Source organism: Pogona vitticeps, chromosome 4 (assembly GCF_051106095.1).
Source record: "Pogona vitticeps strain Pit_001003342236 chromosome 4, PviZW2.1, whole genome shotgun sequence".
Lineage (NCBI taxonomy): Eukaryota > Metazoa > Chordata > Lepidosauria > Squamata > Agamidae > Pogona > Pogona vitticeps.
Window position 1 is genome coordinate 200,785,553 of NC_135786.1, and position 19,606 is coordinate 200,805,158.

Below are 19,606 nucleotides of genomic sequence, written 5' to 3' on the forward strand. Positions count from 1 at the left end.
AGGTTAAATGTGCTTGTTTATTAAACATGTTGGTTTGTATGAATAAAGGTAACTGGATGTATTGTAAATGGTAAATGTTTAAATGCCTAATAGAGTGTAAGTATAAGTAAGTATGGTATTGTATATTATTATATAACTGTTTTAGTATGTTTTGGATCCAGGTTGTTTTTTGGTGAAAAGCACCTTAGCTTTCCCCCTACAAAACAACTTATAAAGAGGGGAGGTGTTACATACAGCACTGATGTTACCTGTCTGTCATGGGTTTGGAGGGAAAGTTCCATCCTATGGGGAGTGGAAGGCGGGACATCAGGAGGAGGGGCTGTACTGTATATATATGTGGAGCTTGTGTGAAGAAGCTGGAAGAGAAGAGCTGAGAGAAGAAGCTTGAGTAGGAGTCTGTGTGTCAGACAGGGTACTACTGTGTGTCAGTCAGTACCAACCTGATAGGTTCAGGTGTCTGTATGGTTAGCCAGAACTGATAGGTTCAGGGTCTGTGCTTCAAGTAAAGTGTTCTGAGTGAACCAAACTGTGTGTATGTATGATTGAGACTAAGCCACGTTACTGTATCTTATTCCCTTGATCATTTTATTTTCCCTGTGTGTTGTTTAAATAAACCTTATTCCTTTATTTGTTAAAAATCCATTCCTGGTCTGTGTGACTCCTTACAGGGAATGGTTGGTGGCAGCCTAGTGAAACTGTGGCATATCCCAGTAGGTCTGGGGTTTGTCACACCATTATCCACAACGACTTGGAAATAAGAAAGCTGGCAGCAAAGTGGATCCCCAAACTTTTGACAACCGAACAAAAGAGGAAACGTGTGGAGTCATCGGTGGCTGTTTTGGAACATTTTGCAAGAAATGAGTCAGATTTCCTGGACAAACTGATAACTGGTGATGAGACATGGATCTACTGTTATGATCCTGAGACAAAGGAATGGTCTAAAGCAGTGGTTCTTAACCTTTGTTATTCAGGTGTTTTTGAACTGCAACTCCCAGAAACCTCAGCCAGCAGAGCTGATGGTGAAGGCTTCTGGAAGTTGCAGTCCAAAAACATCTGAGTAACAGGTTAAGAACCAGTGGTCTAAAGAATGGAGGCACAGTGGTTCCCCCAGGCCAATGAAGTTCCGAATGCAAAGGTCAGTGCAGAAGCAAATGGCAACAGTTTTTGGGGATAAGAAGGGAGTTCTGCTGGTGGACTACCTCCAACAGGATTAAACCATCAATGCAAAATATTACTGTACTTTATTGACGAAGTTGAGGCAAAACATCAAGGAAAAACGTGAAGGAAAGCTCTCCAAAGGTGTCATCCTGTTGCATAACAATGCCTCGTCACACCCTGCAGGTGAAACAATGGCAAAACTGACATCTTTAGACTTTCAAGTGATGTGCCATCCACCCTATTCTCCCAATCTGGCGCCTTCTATTATCTGTTCCTCAAACTCAAAAAACACCTAAAGGGACAACAATTTGGGACTGTTCATGCTGCAAATGAGTGGTTGCACCAACAGTTGGAAGAATTTTATTTGCAGGGACTTAAGAAGCTGCAAGACAGATGTCACAAATGCATTGACTTCCTGGGGAAATATGTAGAATAGCGTGGCAGTTACAGCTTCCTAGCTCATTTTTTTCTGGGAAAGGCTCAATAATTATCAGCATCCCCTCGTACATTGAAGAATGCACACACTCACTAAAAAAAAAAAGAAAAAAAAAGCAAGCACCCAGGTGCTAGTTACAAAGTTGGCCTCCCATCCAGTTTGGTCTCTACACTGATTTGAATTGGGCCAGTAAATCTTTTGTCGGCAAGCAAGATCTGTGAATGTTTGGAGGACTGCAAATATATAATGCTAGGTTTCACAGCAGCCTCTTTTTGAAACTATGGAAGAGAATATTTCTCTTAACTTAAACAACCTCTTTGCTCAATGTGAGCAAGACATTAGCTTCTTAGAACATTTTCATGTTGACTTCATGATTGTTAGGATCAAGGCTTCCCATGCAAGACAGCATAGATGTGCATGGGGTGCCATAGCATTTGCTGCTTTATTAAGGAGCTGAAATTGATGTCGCTTAGGAATCCTTCCACCTCTATAATTCTATGTTTGCAGGATAGCAGCAGAGATTATTGGTAACTGGTATGTTGATACAACAACAATATATGTTCAGTTTATTTATATACTGCATTTTCTACAAACACATTCTTGTTAAAGCAATCTATTAGTAAACACACAATGTAAATGCAGTAACAGTATGGAGGCCATTACATTGCAGTACACTTCTCCAAGAATGCTGGGGGTTAGGGATGCCAGACCCTCATTTACTTCAAAATCTCTATGTAATTCTTATGCCCCCAAATATAACTACAAATCATAAACATACACACAAACATACAGAACAGGTGAGTTTACTGTATTAACTATACAGTATGTCTCAGCCGCCATGTGGAGCTGCCGTGCCAGGAGAGGGGGCTAGTTGGGCCACCACCATTGGACCAGGGGTCACCTCACCACAATCAAAAGGAGCCTTGGTAAATCTGAGACCCATCTTTCTCAGGCTACTTCCTGGAGATGAATAGCAACACAGGACTGATTGATTGATGGATGGATTGCTTGATGGATTGATTGATTTTAAAAAATCTGTGTATAAACAAAACCATGTTGCTGAAACAAGTGCAATTTAAGGAGAAGTGTATTTTCTTGTCAGTTCTACAACTGATACTTTTTTAAAGGATAAAGTTTTAAATGTATAAAGCTTACTAAAGTAAAAAAATGAAATAAATACTTTTAAGCTTTGATCTTAGATCTAATAAGAACAAGTAACGCTTAATCCTAACACAATCAAAATGTTTATCTAGAAGTCATCATTGTCCTTCAGTGGATCTCTGTTTCACCAGGATCCCACCTTTGTTCCCCAAGAAAGAAAAAGGCATATCAAATAGACTGTCCTCTGGGAAATGAAAAACATGTTTCTCTCAGCCCATTCTCTTGCCCAGAACTAAGAAAGAGTGCCTTTATTCTCTGGTTGTCACTTTGCATCAGAGTACCTGGTAACAATTTCAGTAAAAAGCCTTACAAAGATTGTAACTGTTCAATAATAATTTTTTAAAATCAGAGTTTAATTTGGAGACCTAATTACACGTTTTATGCTCATTCATTCTGGATGAATATAATAAAATAATCTTCATTTATCCCTCAAATCCATTGTCTTTTGAAAACAGAAAGGTAATGAGATATGCAATTTTTGCCACAGTTTAGCAACTATCTATGTGTACAGAAAGGACAATTAAACCAGTAGGCCCAAACCTGAACACAGCCATGTGAAACCTGAATATGTGACAGACAGTGAATTTAGTATGATGGTAATCAGAATGAATGAATGTGTTTTTTAATTAAGCACTCTGAGGTAAAAATTCATGCTTTTGATGCTATTTAGCTGTTTTACTGAGCTTTTAAACAGAAACCTAGAATGTTGAGATCACGAAGCAACAGATTATCATAGGCTAGAGAGGGCATTTACTTTCAGTTTTTAATTTCGGAGATGTGATGGGTGGTACTTGTGGAGAAAGTACCTTGAACTTTGGGACATATGTCAGAATGTTCTTCAGAATGAGACACAGAACAGAGACAGATGTCTTCTTATCACTGAGGGAAAGGCTAGTGAAGAAGTGGCAGAAGAAGAGCATTGTGAGGGAAGACAGGCAGGTCTGAGGCGGGACAAACCATGTCATGTTTGTTCTTCAGGAGTTACAGTTCTAATTATTTCTGCTGACTGTTCTTACCAGTCTGTGGTGATTAACTTTTGCTTTTGAAAGAAGAGATAAATGTAGCTATTGGGGGCGATTGCCCACCCTAGTCCATTGGAATGACATTTCTAAGAGAAGATCCCTCTCATTAAAACATTTACTCTTTGTCACATACAACTATAGATTTTACGTTGTAAGGGGCTGTCTACCACACATTGGCACATGAGGTACCATTTGATAAAATTAAGGAGATGCAGCTATTTGCACCCTCCCCCGCCCAATTCTTCACCCTGAGTAGAAAAGCATTCTGGATGTTACAGTATTCTGATTTGGAGGGGCCAACCAAAAAAAGGGGGGAAATTAAGATGATCTCATCTTTAAAATGCAGACTTTTTTAAGGGGCTGGGGGGAATTAATACTGTAACTGTACAGAATGTCAACTGTCTGCTTGTGCATCGGTGACTACTTTCACACAAGCAATTCATGCACTGGAATTTTGAAATAACATCTATATGGGAAGACAGTTGCCCTGCTTCAAATATATAGAGAAGGAAGGAACAACATTAGCAGTGGCAAGAAGGGAAAGCTGATGCATCCATTGTGATGTCAGAACACACACAGGAGGATTTGGAGGCAGGGGTATGAACATGGCACTTGCAAAAAAACTGTTGGTCTAGGGTGCTATTCAGCTAGTCACCTAACAAACCAAGAAGCGATTGGTTGTCTTTCAGATAAGCAGAGTGCAATAAGGCCTATATCCACTGATGAAAACGCATCACTGAGAATGCAGAAATGAACTCAACAAGAAATTTTTGATGAAATTAAAATTTAAAATTAAAATTTGTTAAAGTAGTGAGAGGGCCAAGTGGGTAAGAGACACCACTGGAGGAAAATGTATATAGAATGAAGAAGGGAGCTGTCCCATACTTCTAAGAAAATATATGAAGAGTTCCCTGTTCTGAAATTCAGTTCTGACTGGAACTACACAAAAGCCAAAAAGAAAAAAAAATACCCAACCTGAAAAAAAATATATACTATTGACATAATATTGTGTTATATAATATATTGTATAATATATATACTGTATTGTGTTATTGATATTGTGTAATAACATGCCTTAAAATTTTGGTCAAACACTGGTCGTCCAATCATGAATTTATTTATAGTCAGTTTATTGAGGCTATTACATTTGGGGCGTTGGTTGGGTTGTTTAAAGATTAAGAAAAAAATTCACTGCATATCTACCTAAAAATCATATGAGAAATCATCTCAGATGTGTATGGAAATTTATTAAATCAATTTTGTTAAGAATTTAAATTCTAAACATTTCAAATTAACTTATCAGTTAAAAGGATTCTGCTATAATTTAATGGAATGAATATTTTGTACCAAATTTATCTTCTTCAGTTCTTTGATGCTCCTGAGGAATTTAAGCAAGTTTTACATTTTTAGCCTCTTTACCTTTTCAAAAAAAAATAAACAGTAGTTTGTATAGTATTGTTCTTAGTCTATGTGTCAATGTTTTGATCCTTTTTACATCTCTGATTTATTCCAGTATTACATATAAAGCCATCCAGGGAAAATGAAACCGAATCTTCTGAGAATGAAGGAAATTGCCTTGATTTATCTTGACAGGAGTGGTGGCCTTCAGAAATTTGTAGATGATTGCAAGCTATATAACAGTGGTAACATTAAAATACTGTTGAAAGATTAGAGCTATTTAGTTTAAATTGGTGTATGAGTAATAGTAATGCTTGTTGCTGTCTGGTCTTACAGATTCAAAACAAAGTTATGCTGTATTTCGGTTTCTTATATCAATAAATCCATCTGATATTACTGAATTGGATGCTATGTTTGGAAACTATGTTCTACATGAACCTGTGAAGGCCACACAAATATTTCAATCTGTAAGAAATCTTACACATTTTGATCAAACATTGCATGACTGCTATAAACTGTTGTTTTCTTACAAAATGAATCTGGGTTTGAATTATAGGTATGTTTTACAGCTGTTAAAACACTGTCACTAATAGAACAGCTACAGACTGAAGCTCAGGTAGGTTTGCACTGCTTTTAAGGTTTTGATTGTAAAGATTCTATTGTTATTGTATGAATGGAGTAAGAATAATTGATATTTCAGCTTGCAGAATGCCACAGGTAAGTGGTATTAATGGAAGTCAGCATTATGGGTTCTGTATCCAGGTTTAGGGTGCTTTCCTTCTTTACAATATCTGAACAGATTTCCTGGAGCAGTAAACATAAAAGACCTATTGTTTTGTCTTTCTGGCAGTTTGTGGCATTTGTAAAACCCTATCCATCAGTAACATCACATTTTTAAGAAATCATTTTTTCTTCTCAGCTTTTTTCACTGCCAAGCATTCACAATACAATAAATGAGAATACTACAGCATGAGTGAGCTTTGCCTTGTTTCTCCGGCAACACAGTTTTATACTTGAGGATATTCTCTTGCTGAAAACCACATTAAGCTGTATCCAAGACCAGCCTGTAACCAAGTAAACAAACAACTACTCAGATTCCAAGGAGGTGAAGGAATGAAGTAAAACCTAAATGAAGCAAATCAGTGAGTTAGATATCTCGATGCAGAGCCAGAGGATGGGAGTTCAGTTCCCCACTGTGCATCCCTGAAGAGTCAGCCTTCTGAAAAGGATGAAAGAAGCAACTCCACATATGGGGTTACATCCAATTTCAAGAGCAATACTGTCAGTGGAGTCTGTGAGCAGTGAGCTCTGCTCCTGCTACAGTCCTTGGAACTACCCCCATACCTGCACCAGAGGACAGGGACATTCTTTCAAACTAGTTTTCTGGCAACACCCACAGCCACCAGTGCTGCCTGAAAATCAGTTTGAAAAGGTTTTCTGCCTTCTGGTGCAGTTATGAGGAAAGATCCATCACACTCCACTTTCGGGACATTGGCTTTTGGCCTTTGCTTAGTCACCTGTTAGTGAACATTCTAACTGTTTGTTATTTCCCAGTTGTGTGTGTGTGTATACATATACATACACACACACACACACAAACAGGGGAGAGCAGCAGAAGGCACATGCTTCAACATTAAATGTTCTATTGCTGTAGTCACACAATAAAATTCAGTATCAATGTGGACGCTTCAGGAGCATTCATACTCATTCATTCATTAACTTTATTAGGGTCAAAGACCAGCAAGACCAGAACAATTTAAAATAAGGTAAAGGTTCCCCTTGACATTTAGTCCAGTCGTGACTGACTCTAGGGGGCAGTGCTCATCCCCGTCTCCAAGCCATAGAGCCAGCGTTTGTCCGTAGACAGTTTCCGTAGTCACGTGGCCAGTGCAACTAGACATGGAACGCCATTACCTTCCCACCATGGTGGTACCTATTTCTCTACTCGCATTTACATGCTTTCGAACTGCTAGGTTGGCAGGAGAATCTAAAATCCAATTGCAATTTCATAAAACTAAGCAAAATTATACATTCTTCCATTAAAATCATGATAGATCAACCCCTCCTTTCAAATTCATAACAACATAATCAGCTAAGCTGACTCTATATCTTTAAAATAGGTGAAACCTCAGCAAGTATTATGTTATAAAAGCATTACATTGTCCGTCTTAGATTGCAACCCGAACATCTGGTCGTGAATAACTATCGCTGCAGCACAGAATTTGGCCACTTGCAATATAAGGGGTATTGTCAGAGAGTAGCAACTGTAAACATTCATACTCAGCAATCCAGAGACTGGACAGGCCCATAAATATAGAGATAATCTCTATAGTTATTTAATCCCAAATGAATTAGGTCCTTATTAGGTAACAGTGAAATTATCAGCCATGGTGGTACAGTAGCTTATTGGTAGCCACTGCCAGTGCAGTTCTTTTAGTCATGATATAACACACTGTCAATAGTCTTGTAGCTGCATTCTGCATGACCTTCCTCACCAAACCCAGGGCAACCTCACACTCCACAACTTCAATTATACAAACTTCTTGCCATGGTTACATTGTAAGTATTGTTCTTCAATGCTTGCAATGAGCATTATCTTGAACATTTGTTTTCTTTTTTCCTTCTTTTTTATAGATGAACATAGTTCTGAAAATAACACATTTACCTTCCTTGCCTGGTTATGTTCTCAATCTCTGCAAATTTCCATTTGATTACACTTCTCAGAGATTTTATATGACAGAGGGAATAGTGGTTGAAGTGACTGTTGTTACAAAATATACACAAGGAGCAAGATTTGTTTGTTCTGAAGAAACGTGTCCATTTTCTGAAGGTATGCCACACTTAAAACAAAGAATTCAGGCTCTGTTCTTTTTAAAGTAACTGCTATAGTAAGCGTAGCTTTTAAAAAATGTACTGTTATTTCTTTGCTAGAAAAGTCTCATTGGATACACATCTGTGAGAACATCAGTATTTTGTGATTGCTAGTAGAGTGATTTCCAGACATGAATTCATGTGAACACTGCTTCACAATATTATTTTCCCACTGACATGAGGCACTCGTAGGGTAACTGAGAAGGAAGCAGAGAAGGTTAATTCCCTTTGTATTAATTTTTTCTATTGTTTCCCTCACCACAATAAAACATATTATGCATAAGCGGAATTATATAATAAATCCTTATAGTTCAAAATAAAATAATTGGATAATTTAGTTGATTCCATTTACAGCTCAGTTAGCAGAATATCATGTACAAATAACAACTGCACAGACAAAACATGAAAGAACAGCTTAGGTCTCAGTAGCTCACCCCTTTCACAGTGACTAGCCCTTTACATGTTAAAAATCACTCTAGAAGCATTTTAAGTGGGGGAAAATACAGTTGCTGTTTACAGTCAGTAGAAAAATAGGAAAAAATTGATTCTCCACATGTGGAAGACACCCCTCGATGCTCAATGATCAGGAAAGAAGAGAAGGAAAGCAAGCAAAGCAAACAAACAAGAAATTTAAGGCACAAGCTATAGGCAGGAAAAAGAACTTTACCAATAGCTTAGTCAGCAAGATTCCTTTCAGGTTCTTAAAAGCCTCCTCCAACTGATACAAAGTGTTAGAAAGCATGCAAGATTGTTATCTCAGCAGCCCTTGTCAAGTCTGCATGTGACACCCGTAAAATCCCAATGTGCTCCACAGGTTTTTGAAATAATGTCTTTGTTAAGATATTTATTTAATTTTATTTATTTAAAATAGTTTTAAACCACCTTTCTCCTTAAAAATGATCCAAGGTGGCTTCCATCATTAAAAGACAGCTCTTACGTTAGTAACAATGAGTTGCAGGCATCCTTCTGACTCGAGAGATTATCGTAACATATCTGGTCTTGCGCCTAGAGTGGTCGCAAGACCAGATAGGCGGGATATAAATAGAATAAATAAATAATAACCATGCTCTGAATAGAGGTCTTGAAACAGCGTCTAGTGTGGCTGACAAGGCCAATACGAGAGTGATAATCCCTTCCACACTGAAGACAAATACAATCTGTACCCTGTCCAGCTCCCTGATTTTGCTGGTTTCCTGCCTCTTTGCCTCAGCCTGCTGGACAAGTGCCTCTTCAAATTGGGAGAGGCCATGCTACACTGCCTGCCTCCAGGCTGAATGCTCAGATGACAAGCTTTCCCATCTGTTGAGGTCCATTCCTAAGGCCTTCAGATTCCGCTTGCAGATGTCCTTGTATCGCACCTATGGTCCCCCTCTGGAGTGCTTTCCCTGCACTAATTCTCCATACAGGAGATATTTTGGAATCTGACTGTCACCCATTCTGACGATATGTCCTAGCCAATGCAGACGCTGCTGTTTCAGTAATGTATACATGCTAAAAATTCCAGCTTGTTCTAGGACTACTCTATTTGGAACTTTGTCCTGCCAGGTGATGCCAAAAATGTGTTAGCGACAACACATATGGAACATATTCAACTTCCTCTCCTGCCGTGCAAAAAGGGTCCAGGACTCACTGCAGTAAAATGAGTATACAATACTAAAAGGATAATGAATACAACACCAAAAAACATAAGCAACACTAAAATACATTCAATGCAGTGAAGTACAAAAATCCATTTTAAAAAACCCACTCAGCAGTTATTTACTCAGGAAAAGTTTGACTGAAAAGTCTTTGCCTGCTTGCAGATGGAGGGTAAAGATAGGGCCAGTCAAACCCCTGTGGGAGGGAATTCCAAAGTCTGGGAGCAGCAACAAAGAAGGCCCTCTTCCATGTCAATAAAAAATGTTATGTCCCCATCAGATGAAGGTGGTGGGACTGAGAGAAAGGCCTCTCCTGATGATCTTAACACCTGAGCCAGTTCATAATGGGATATATGGTCTTTGGGATAGCTTGGACCCAGGCCATTTAGAGCTTTATAAGTTAAAACCAGCACTTTGAATTGTTCCTGGAAACTGATCAGCTGCCGGTAGAGCTGCTGCAACAGGGGACATTATGTGATCCCTGTAACCTGGGCCAGTCAGCAATCTAGCTGCTGCATTTTGGACCCATTGAAGTTTCCTGATACTTTCCATTGGCAGCCTCACATAGAGCACGTTACTGTAATCCAGCTGGGAAGTAACTAGGGTCTGTGTCACAGTGGCCAGATCAGATCACTCAAAAAATGGACATAGCTGGAACACTAGTTTTAATTGTGGAAATGCACTCCTAGCCATCGCTGAGACCTGGCCATCCAGCCTCAGGATGAATCCAGAAGCACCTTCAAACTGCGCAGCTGTGTTAGTGGAAATGTAACTCCATCTGTTGTCATCCCTGCCGTGGGACAGTAGATAATCTGGTAGTCCCCTTCCCAGTCAGGTCATGCATCAGATACTTCATATCAGTGTGTTTGGTGCTTTCTAGATATGAACATGATCTGTGGTTTGCCAGTTCTGCCCAGTTTGACGGCACCTGCACAGATATTCCACAGTTGCTGTACATTTCCCTCTCGCTCCTTCTCCATATGATCACCCATTCCCTTGCTGCAGCGTGCTTCCTCTCCCCACCTTCCTTGTGTAATTGTCCACTCAGATGAGGAGGTGGGGCAGGACCCAACACTTTTTTCTCTGATACAGCTTACACACCTGACTGTGCTATTTGTATTGCATAGGTTTACCTTGATACCTGTAACATGACTGTAGCTCTGCAGCTTGAGAATCACCTTTGAATCTCTGTGTTTAAAGCAATGGTGTCAGATCTTCAGACTGGTGTCACCCGCATGCATCCTCATTGAGATCCAGTATTAGAAAGCATGCGAAATTATTATTATCTCAACAGTATTGAAAAACCACACAGTACCTTTCAAGTAGAGAAACTTAAAAAAAAACATTTTCTGACTATGTGCATTGTTAGCAAAGTGACTAGTAGGCACAAGTCATGGCATTCCTGTACCAGATCTTTATTTTATTTATTTATATTTTATTTATTTATTTGATTTATATCCCACCCATCTGGTCTATATGATCTATTCAGAATCTAGACTTTTTATGGCTAATTGTAGTTATAAAACATGACTAAATTGAAGAACATTCACACACCAATGTAGTAGTTTGATAGAGATAAAAAAATCCAATGTAATACATTTGCTAGTTAATATAGTGATTCCCTGCAAGCAATCAACATCCATATATTTGGCATTTTACCCTGTATGAGGTAAACATACTTGTAAATTCTGTTTCAGTTAGGAAATGTCTAATACCCAACAATTAAGAAACTGAATAGCAACCTCATTGTTATAATCCACAGCAACAGGGTTTGAATGAATAACATATAACCACAGACAGTTCATGATGGAAGTTGTGGGGTGTCCCAGCCTGAAATGTCAGGCCACCATGCTGAGATAATGAGTCCCCAGTGTATCTCTGTACATACATTTCAAAATTTAAATATTATAATTTTATTCCCTTTCCCTTGCAGACAAATCTCTCAATACTGCTATTATGTGCTGTTGTCAACTCCAACCCTATGAACAAGTAGCTTCCAGAATGTGTTTTATTAACAGTCCTACTCAGCTATTGCAATTCAAGGCTGTCTCTCTTTATGGAGCCAATCCATCTCATATTTGGTTCTCCCCTTTCCCTCTTGCCTTCAATGTTTCCTTGCATTATTGTCTTTTTAGTGAATCTTTTTTTCTCATGATATGCTCTATGTGCAACCATCTCAGAGGGAGTCTTGGTGTAATGGATATTGCAATACACATTATAGATAATTAACAGCATTACACAAAACTGATTAGTTTTGTGTAATGCACAAAAGAGGATGCCACAGTTTTCAACACTTACAGGACAATTCTTTAAAGGGCTAGATTGTCAGAGAGTGGTTTCAATTTGATGATGAATGAAGCTTAAAACCAATAGAAGTTTTTACCTTTCTGTGAAATTGTAGAAAATTTAATGTAGTGTTTTTATGCTTTTGTTAGGATTTCATTATGTCAGAGTTCATACACCTGGTGCTACAGAATCTGCAACACTGAGACATGATTTTGTATGCAGTTTATGTACTTCACCGCTGCGAGAAGATATGAAGTATCGAGTACTTGGTGGTAAAACCTATGCAATGTTTTTGTACTGAAAGATACGATTTTAATCACTGCATTTGTTTTATTTATGGTGCAGTGCTATTGGGCAGCAAGAGAATGAAAAAAGAGTGTAAGTGGGGGCTTGTACTGGATCCTCTTTAGATTTATATAGGCCTTGTAGCACTTTTTAATTTGACTGTGTCCTACATCCGGGACTCAGTATAAAATGAAATCTGACCAGTAAGATTGTTTCAGGATTCAGAATTCCTGTAGGCATCCTTCAGTCTCGAGAGACTGTGGTAACATGCTCCGAACAAAGGTCTTGGGACAGCGTCTAGTATGGCTGACAAGGCCAATACGAGAGTGACAATCCCTTCCGCATTGAAGACAAATACAGTCTGTCCCCTGTCCAGCTCCCTGACTTTGCTGGTTTCGGGACTGCCTCTTTGCCTTGGCCTGCTGGACAAGTTCCTCTTCAAATTGGGAGAGGCCATGCTGCACTGCCTGCCTCCAGGCTGAATGCTCAGATGTCTGTTGAGGTCCATTCTTAGGACCTTCAGCTTCCGCTTGCAGATATCCTTGTATCGCAGCTGTGGTCTCCCTCCGGGGTGCTTTCCCTTCACTAATTCTCCATACAGGAGATATTTTGGAATCTGACCATCAGCCATTCTCACGATATGCCCAAGCCTATTTACTACCATTTCAACATCCCAAAAAAATATTGATATTAGGACTGAGATATGAAATTTAAACTGTAGTTTGGCTTGTAGCTTCCACTTTGTTAATAAATATTCAATTGTGTGGGAGATGTTTCCCACAAATCTTTTCCATGCCTTCCCTGAAAACTCACTTCTAGAGGGTTTGGATACTCTTCACCATGTTATATTGTGGGAGGAAATTGCTCAAAAAATTGAATCTTACCTCGAGGCAAATGTGTGCAGAGCACTCTTTATTCCAAGCTAATCTTAGTAATCAGGAGGCAGATATTTACAAAATTTCACTAACCATGTGCCTAACTTACAGAAAATTGATAGAGCACTCTGGAAACCAGCAAAAGGGCATCTCACTAGTTACTAAATGGAAAAGAAATGCCATTCTTCTGGGTGGGATGACATTTCTGAGACTTCCCAGTAAACCCAAGGAAAACTCTTAAGACATAGGCATACCACTGCTAGTGTTTCTGCCAGAGGCACAGCCTGAAACGGGATCTTATAAGGACAGGTCAGTGATAAGCTTTGATCCAAAATGCTCAAAGCTCCCCTGTTTTCCTGAGCTTATCATGAATTAGCTTGCAATCAAGAGTACCTGGCATACTTATTTTTTCCCCGTTAATGTCAGTGGCTGAGGAAATGGGGATACTAAGGGGGGAAATGAGGTAAATGCCCTCCTGATCTGGCTATAATAAGCTGACTGGCCTCTGGAAGTGCTTGGTCTTTCATCACCCTATGAACATATGAGGATTGTTTTACCAAACCTATTGGCATAACCTGACCACAAAAGAATAAGACTATAGCATGAGCTTCCTGCTTTTTTGCTCTGTTCTGGTAGAAGTTAACTAGAGCCTTAGCCCTTTTTTAAGCATCAAGTTGCCCTGTACCTTGGACCTTCTTACAGCCACCTAATGTCTATAAGATCTTAAATGAATCAGAAAGATGAAATATAGGGTGATATCACTGCATTTAGACATTGTCTGATTCTCTGTATGGTTATAGCCTAGTCCTCCTGTTTTGCTTTCCCATTCCATTTGACCACAAATTTAAACTGTTAAGAGCATCACTCATAGGGACTAGGCCTTGTCCCACTGAAATTTTTGAATGGGTGTAAGCTTAGAAACTTGAAAGCTTGGATTATTCCTTAAGCATGAAGAATCTCATCTGGATTGTTTGGAGATTTACTATTTAAGCACAGCTGCACTTACAAAACATGTACCCTAAAGGTATCTGAATGTGATAATGCATATATGTCACTAGTTTTTGAAAGGGGTATGGAGAGGGAGTCTGTTTTTAAACTATAATGTTTAATGTTCCTTAACATTTTTAATCTAATCCCATTGGAGCAAATAACCTGGGATGAACTTTGATTCATTAAAAATATGTAGTAGTCTCCTTATGCTTTTCTTTTTAAGATAAACAGGTAGTTGAAATGATTGATACCAAAGCAATTAAGGCATTTCAAGGGTTTTCAACCAGTAGCATGCATTTCAGATTTCAGTCATTGACTGTGTTTCTAAGAGGTGAGTTAATTTATTTTGTATTGCATGACTAAGAACAATAACATTATTATATATACAAGCACTGAATGTTATGTAAAATTTGAATGACATTTAATTATAATATATTTCTACATTCCTTGAATGCCTTTGAAAAAATGTGAAATATTTGATTTGTTGGCAAAATCCTGTTCATTCCTTCCACTTGTGCAGTGGCCCATTGTCCATGTGGCTGAATGGTTTCCAAGTTTGCACAAGAAGGTATGTGTCATATCTGGACAAGAGATAAGTATTTTTAAAAAAGGAAAATAAAATGTAAAATCCTTCTATTAAATAAACTACTTCAGCAGTATCTTGTTCTTATCAGAATTTGACTTCCTCCTTTTAGTTTCCTATGGTGAAGTTGTCGTATAGTAACTTTTATTTTGTAATTTCCTTCCTCTAGCTTGCTGTTCCCCTCGTGATCTCTGCTATTTCTGATTTCAGTAATCCAGCTGCACATATTCAGAATAATAATAAAGGAAGGCAGATGAGGCTATTTTTGTACTTTAGTTTCTATAGTTTTCAAATGGCTTATTTCAGCACTTGTGTGAAATAACCTGCTCTAGCTACATACAGATGAGACCAGAAACAGCCATTATCAATAGCCTGTAATCAGATCTGAAAGTCTATTGATGTTTGAGACACATGACTAAGGCTCTACTTGGTTTGTGGAATCAAGACTTCAAAATAATCCTTCCCTTTAATCCTGAACAATCACCAAACAAAGCAAGCTAATGTGCATACTCCCAAAATAGAGAGAAGCTTCTGCTAAGAAGTCAGACTTTCATTAGATAAGGATTTTCTTCTTCGTATCATGGGATATCTTTAACATTTTTAATCTTTTTAAAATGTTCTTATCTATATATCAAAACACTGAATTAGCAGACAATTCTGTTAAAATGATTCAGGGACATGGACACCATGAAGACTTTTCAGGAAGAAGCTGGCTAGTTCAGCCAGATGATGGTGACATAAGACACATAATGTTCTATATAAAGTAGCTGAGGTCTGTAGGGGATTTCTTTTGTTCAGAATTCATGATACATACTAATTTTTATTAGAAAAAAATCTTCTGCTCAGCAGTGGCAGAGCAGAAACCTCCACTGGCATTGTAACACTGAATCTTTCTGCTTGTTATTATGCAAGTAGAGACTGTTAATGTCCCATATGGGATTTCTGCTTGTGCACTAGAACCATACTGGACACCTCCTTGTGCAAGTAAAAAAAATATCAAGCTACTCATGCTATAGTCCACTGCACAACTCGTCTGAAAGAAATGGTTTCTGCCCTTGATATTTTCAGATGCTCATGTAATGTTAAAAGTCCGTGTTATCAGAACATAATCTAACAGGTGGTCAGTATAAATGGATTCTTCATGGTATTATAGTTGACATATAGGCTGGAAAGATAAACAGTCACTATCTAAATTTCAACAAAAGACAAAAAAAGGGGGGGGGAGCCACGTGGTCCTTGCATACAATCCAAAATCAAGAGTGAGTGATACTTTTACCAGACCACTAAAAATTACAAAGTTGGCTGGATAGCTCAGTGGTTTAGATACCTGGCCGTGGAGCCAAAGTTTGGGAATTTGATTCCCCACTGTGTCTCCTGTGAGAACAACCAGCCTATATAGTCATGGGCAAACTATGTAGTGCCAGGATGCCCCCAGAAGAAGAGAATGGTAAACCACTTCTACGTATTCCCTACCTAGAAAATCTTGGAAAGGGTAATCATAAGTTGGAATCAACTTGACTGCATGCAATTATTATTTTAAAATTACAAATAGAAGCTAGCTTTCAATGTGTGTAATTCTTAATCAGGCTGAGCACGATAGTGCTGTAGATGGTACAGGGGGCGGGGAGTTCCATTCAGCCTTCAGTTAACTGTCTCACTGCCCTATTAGATTGTGTATTATAAAGTGTACTTTAAATTTCTATTGAACATTTCTTCAAACACATGGACAGCTGGAATCCTACTACATATTCATAGTGGCTTAACCTCAATTCCAAAGAATTTGTCTTAGTTCTAAACCAGTGGTTCTTAACCTTTTTGAAAGAAACGCCCCCTTGAGCCATTGAGGAAGTTATCATCGCCCCCCTCGCCATGGTGATGATATCTTATTTATTTATTTATTTATTTATTTATTTATTTATTTATTTATTTATTTATTTATTTATTTATTTATTTATTTATTACACTTAAATCCAATGATCCCTGGAAAAAAAATTCAATTCCAAGAAAATGAAATGCCCCCAAAAAGTAACATTTAATGATTTAGTTGCAATCGAATTTTAAGACGCAAAAAGAAATATAAAAAGGGCATAAAAAAAAAACGCAATGCAGGAACTAAATTTTTCAAGACAAAAACTCTGAAACTAAATTAAGATTGGAGGAAAATATATATTCATGCACATTGTAAAAAGGCTGCAGCCATCTTCACAGGTTTGGCTTGCTCCAGCGCCCCCCTACCACCCCCCTTCTGCTCCAGCACCCCCATGCTGCCCCTTTTCGTTCTACTGCCCCCCTGAAAAATGAAATCGCCCCCTGGGGGGCATTATCGCCCACGTTAAGAACCACTGTTCTAAACTGACAGTTTAAATTCCCAGTCTGGTGTAGTGGACATAGTGTTGGACTAGGAGTCTGGAGAAAAAGGGTTGAAATCTCCACTTGGCCATGGAAACTCACTGGGGGAGCAGAACTGGTTAAACCTTAATTCCTTAAACAGCTCACTTACATTGAAAGCCCTATTCAGGTCACTATAAATTGGTTGGTTCCTACTTGACAGCACCGAACACACACACACACACACACACACACACACACACACACACACACACACACACACACACACACACACACACACACACACACACACACACACACACACACACACACACACACACACACACACACACACGAGTCCATTTCCACATTTAAAGCTGGTATGCCAGTTACATGAACTCCTAGAATTGCCTGTCTTGCTGTAGTGACATACGTCCTACATGTCTTAGTTACTTTTCCCTTAGGTTATTGTAGCACACTTTACAAGGGGATGCCTTGAAGACTGGAAGCTTTCCAAACAGTGAGTCAGACTCTTGACTAGAGCTGGTTACAGGATAAATTCCATGTTACAATAATTTCACTGGCTACCAGTCAATTTCTGGGCCCAATGCCACCTATAAATCCCTATGTAGCTTGTGTCCAGGCTATTTGAAGAACTGTGGTTTCCTCTATAATAGTCCACTGCTTGTGAGATCTTCAGAGGAGAGTCTCCTCTTGGTCCCAAGGGGGTATTTTTGTTGGCTGTATCCAGACCATGGACCTCATTCCCAAGTAAGTCTACTTTGACTCTCTTCTTATTGTTTCTCTGCTGGCAAGCAGAAACCATCTTTCAAAAGTAAGTCTTTGGAAACCGCATGCCTTTATGAATTTCTAGGCTGGAATAGTATACCATTTTTCTTGTGCTTTTAACTGTCTTTTAACTAAAATACAAATGCAGAAATAGGCAATACTGTACCTTTATAAACCACTAAAAAATCAACATACAATACACAAGCTTTTGTAGATCAAGGCCACATATTGTATGATGCATATTATTTAATGATTTTTAGTGGCCTATAAAGAAAGCACCTACTCTTGCATTGTATTTTATTTTGTATTGACCACACAGCTCCCCATTATTTCAACAGCTTTTAACTGTATCTAATGAACAATTTCTAATATTGGCATGTTTAATTGAATCCTAATATTCCAATTTATTGTGATTTTGGTTATTTATTTATTTATTTATTTAACTTATATGCCACCCACTCTGTCCAAAGTTCTCTCATGTCTCATGTCTTCTAATGATTTGTAAGTTGGGATAAAAATAAAGTAAAATAAAAAGACTGTGGTAATCCTACTCAGTGGTAAAAGGCTTATAAATAGTGGTCACACTAGAAAGTCCCTTCATTCCCCTGGTGTGACACCAGATTAAGCCTGGGCCTATACCAGTCTGAAGCTACCGTTAACTTCATTGTGACAGAAAATGACAAAAAATGAGCAACTGCCAAGGCAAAAATACGAAAAGGCTCTTTTCCTCCTACCTCAGCTAACTGGGATGACCCAGCAAGACCTGGTAACTGGTGAATCTTCCACCACAGATTGCCGCAATGCCACTTTGGATTGTTCTGTCATTTAGTAAATCCTCAGACCTATTTGTTTCTTACAGAAGAACTATCCAATACAATGAAATTAGGGAACAGGTACAAAGTTATAGGAATTCCCATCTCGATGCAAAGCTCCACGCAAGTCACACTTTGCCTGGAAGCCAACAGCATACATTGTTCTAGTATAACAGGTAAGACCACAGGACAGTAAAAGTAGATGCATGTATTTTCAACCTGACTGAATATTAGTGACTCTAATAACAAATTGATTCTTCTGCGTGGTCTTCTGTGAATGCACACAATAAGGGGTTAAGTCAGCGCCTGCGCTGGTCTTCTCGGAATATTCCAGAGCTCTGCAAGAGAAACATTGTCAACATTATCTATACTGCGCATGCTCCGCCCGCCCAATCCTCAGTTCCATTTCTCCGCCGTGTGGAATGGTTCTTCTCGGTAGAGCTCCTCTATTTTCGCCCTTTTTATTGCTAAATTTCATCAGGATTTCCCGGTTCTTCGACCCTTGCATGCCTAACGACTTCGTCTCTTGCCTATTGGACTTGTTTTTCCTCAGCGGCTGCTCCGTTTACCGCTTGTGAGTCTCGCCCTTTTTTCCCGCCCTTTTCAACGGCTGCTGCGAGTACTCGCCTCTCCTATGCCCCCTCCACCTTCGGGCCCCTTTAGTCGCTGTGTCGTTTGCTCGGGCAAAATCCCTTTCCAGGACGGGCACGACACTTGTCTTTTTTGCCTGGGGGAATCCCATTCCGCCCAGAGTTGTGAACACTGCTAGGCATTTACCAAGGCAGCTCTGAAGGCTCGACAACAGAGGCTAAGATTACACCTGTGGAATTCAGCCCTGGCTGCCTCCCAACCTTCGCCTATGGAGATTCCTTCCACCTCCTCAGCCCCCCATTCTGAGGGTGCTCCGGGCCTTACAGTAGCCAGTAAGTCTTCGGACTTACCTGAAAAGCCTAAGAAGCCTTCTAAGAAGTCTTC

General features: G+C 39.1%; 1 protein-coding gene across 1 annotated transcript in view; it reads left to right on the forward strand.

The window, feature by feature from the left end:
- Window positions 1-737: 737 nt before the first annotated feature.
- MCMDC2 (minichromosome maintenance domain containing 2) overlaps window positions 738-19,606 on the forward strand; it is a 38,755-nt gene continuing 19,886 nt past the window's right edge. Inside the window, exons 1-7 of the mRNA XM_072999000.2 lie at window positions 738-5,417; window positions 5,512-5,642; window positions 5,732-5,791; window positions 7,810-8,005; window positions 12,119-12,241; window positions 14,343-14,450; window positions 18,679-18,807. Coding sequence (XP_072855101.1) covers window positions 5,318-5,417; window positions 5,512-5,642; window positions 5,732-5,791; window positions 7,810-8,005; window positions 12,119-12,241; window positions 14,343-14,450; window positions 18,679-18,807 — 847 coding nt within the window. The 5' untranslated portion in view covers window positions 738-5,317. The remainder of the gene's footprint in view (window positions 5,418-5,511; window positions 5,643-5,731; window positions 5,792-7,809; window positions 8,006-12,118; window positions 12,242-14,342; window positions 14,451-18,678; window positions 18,808-19,606) is intronic.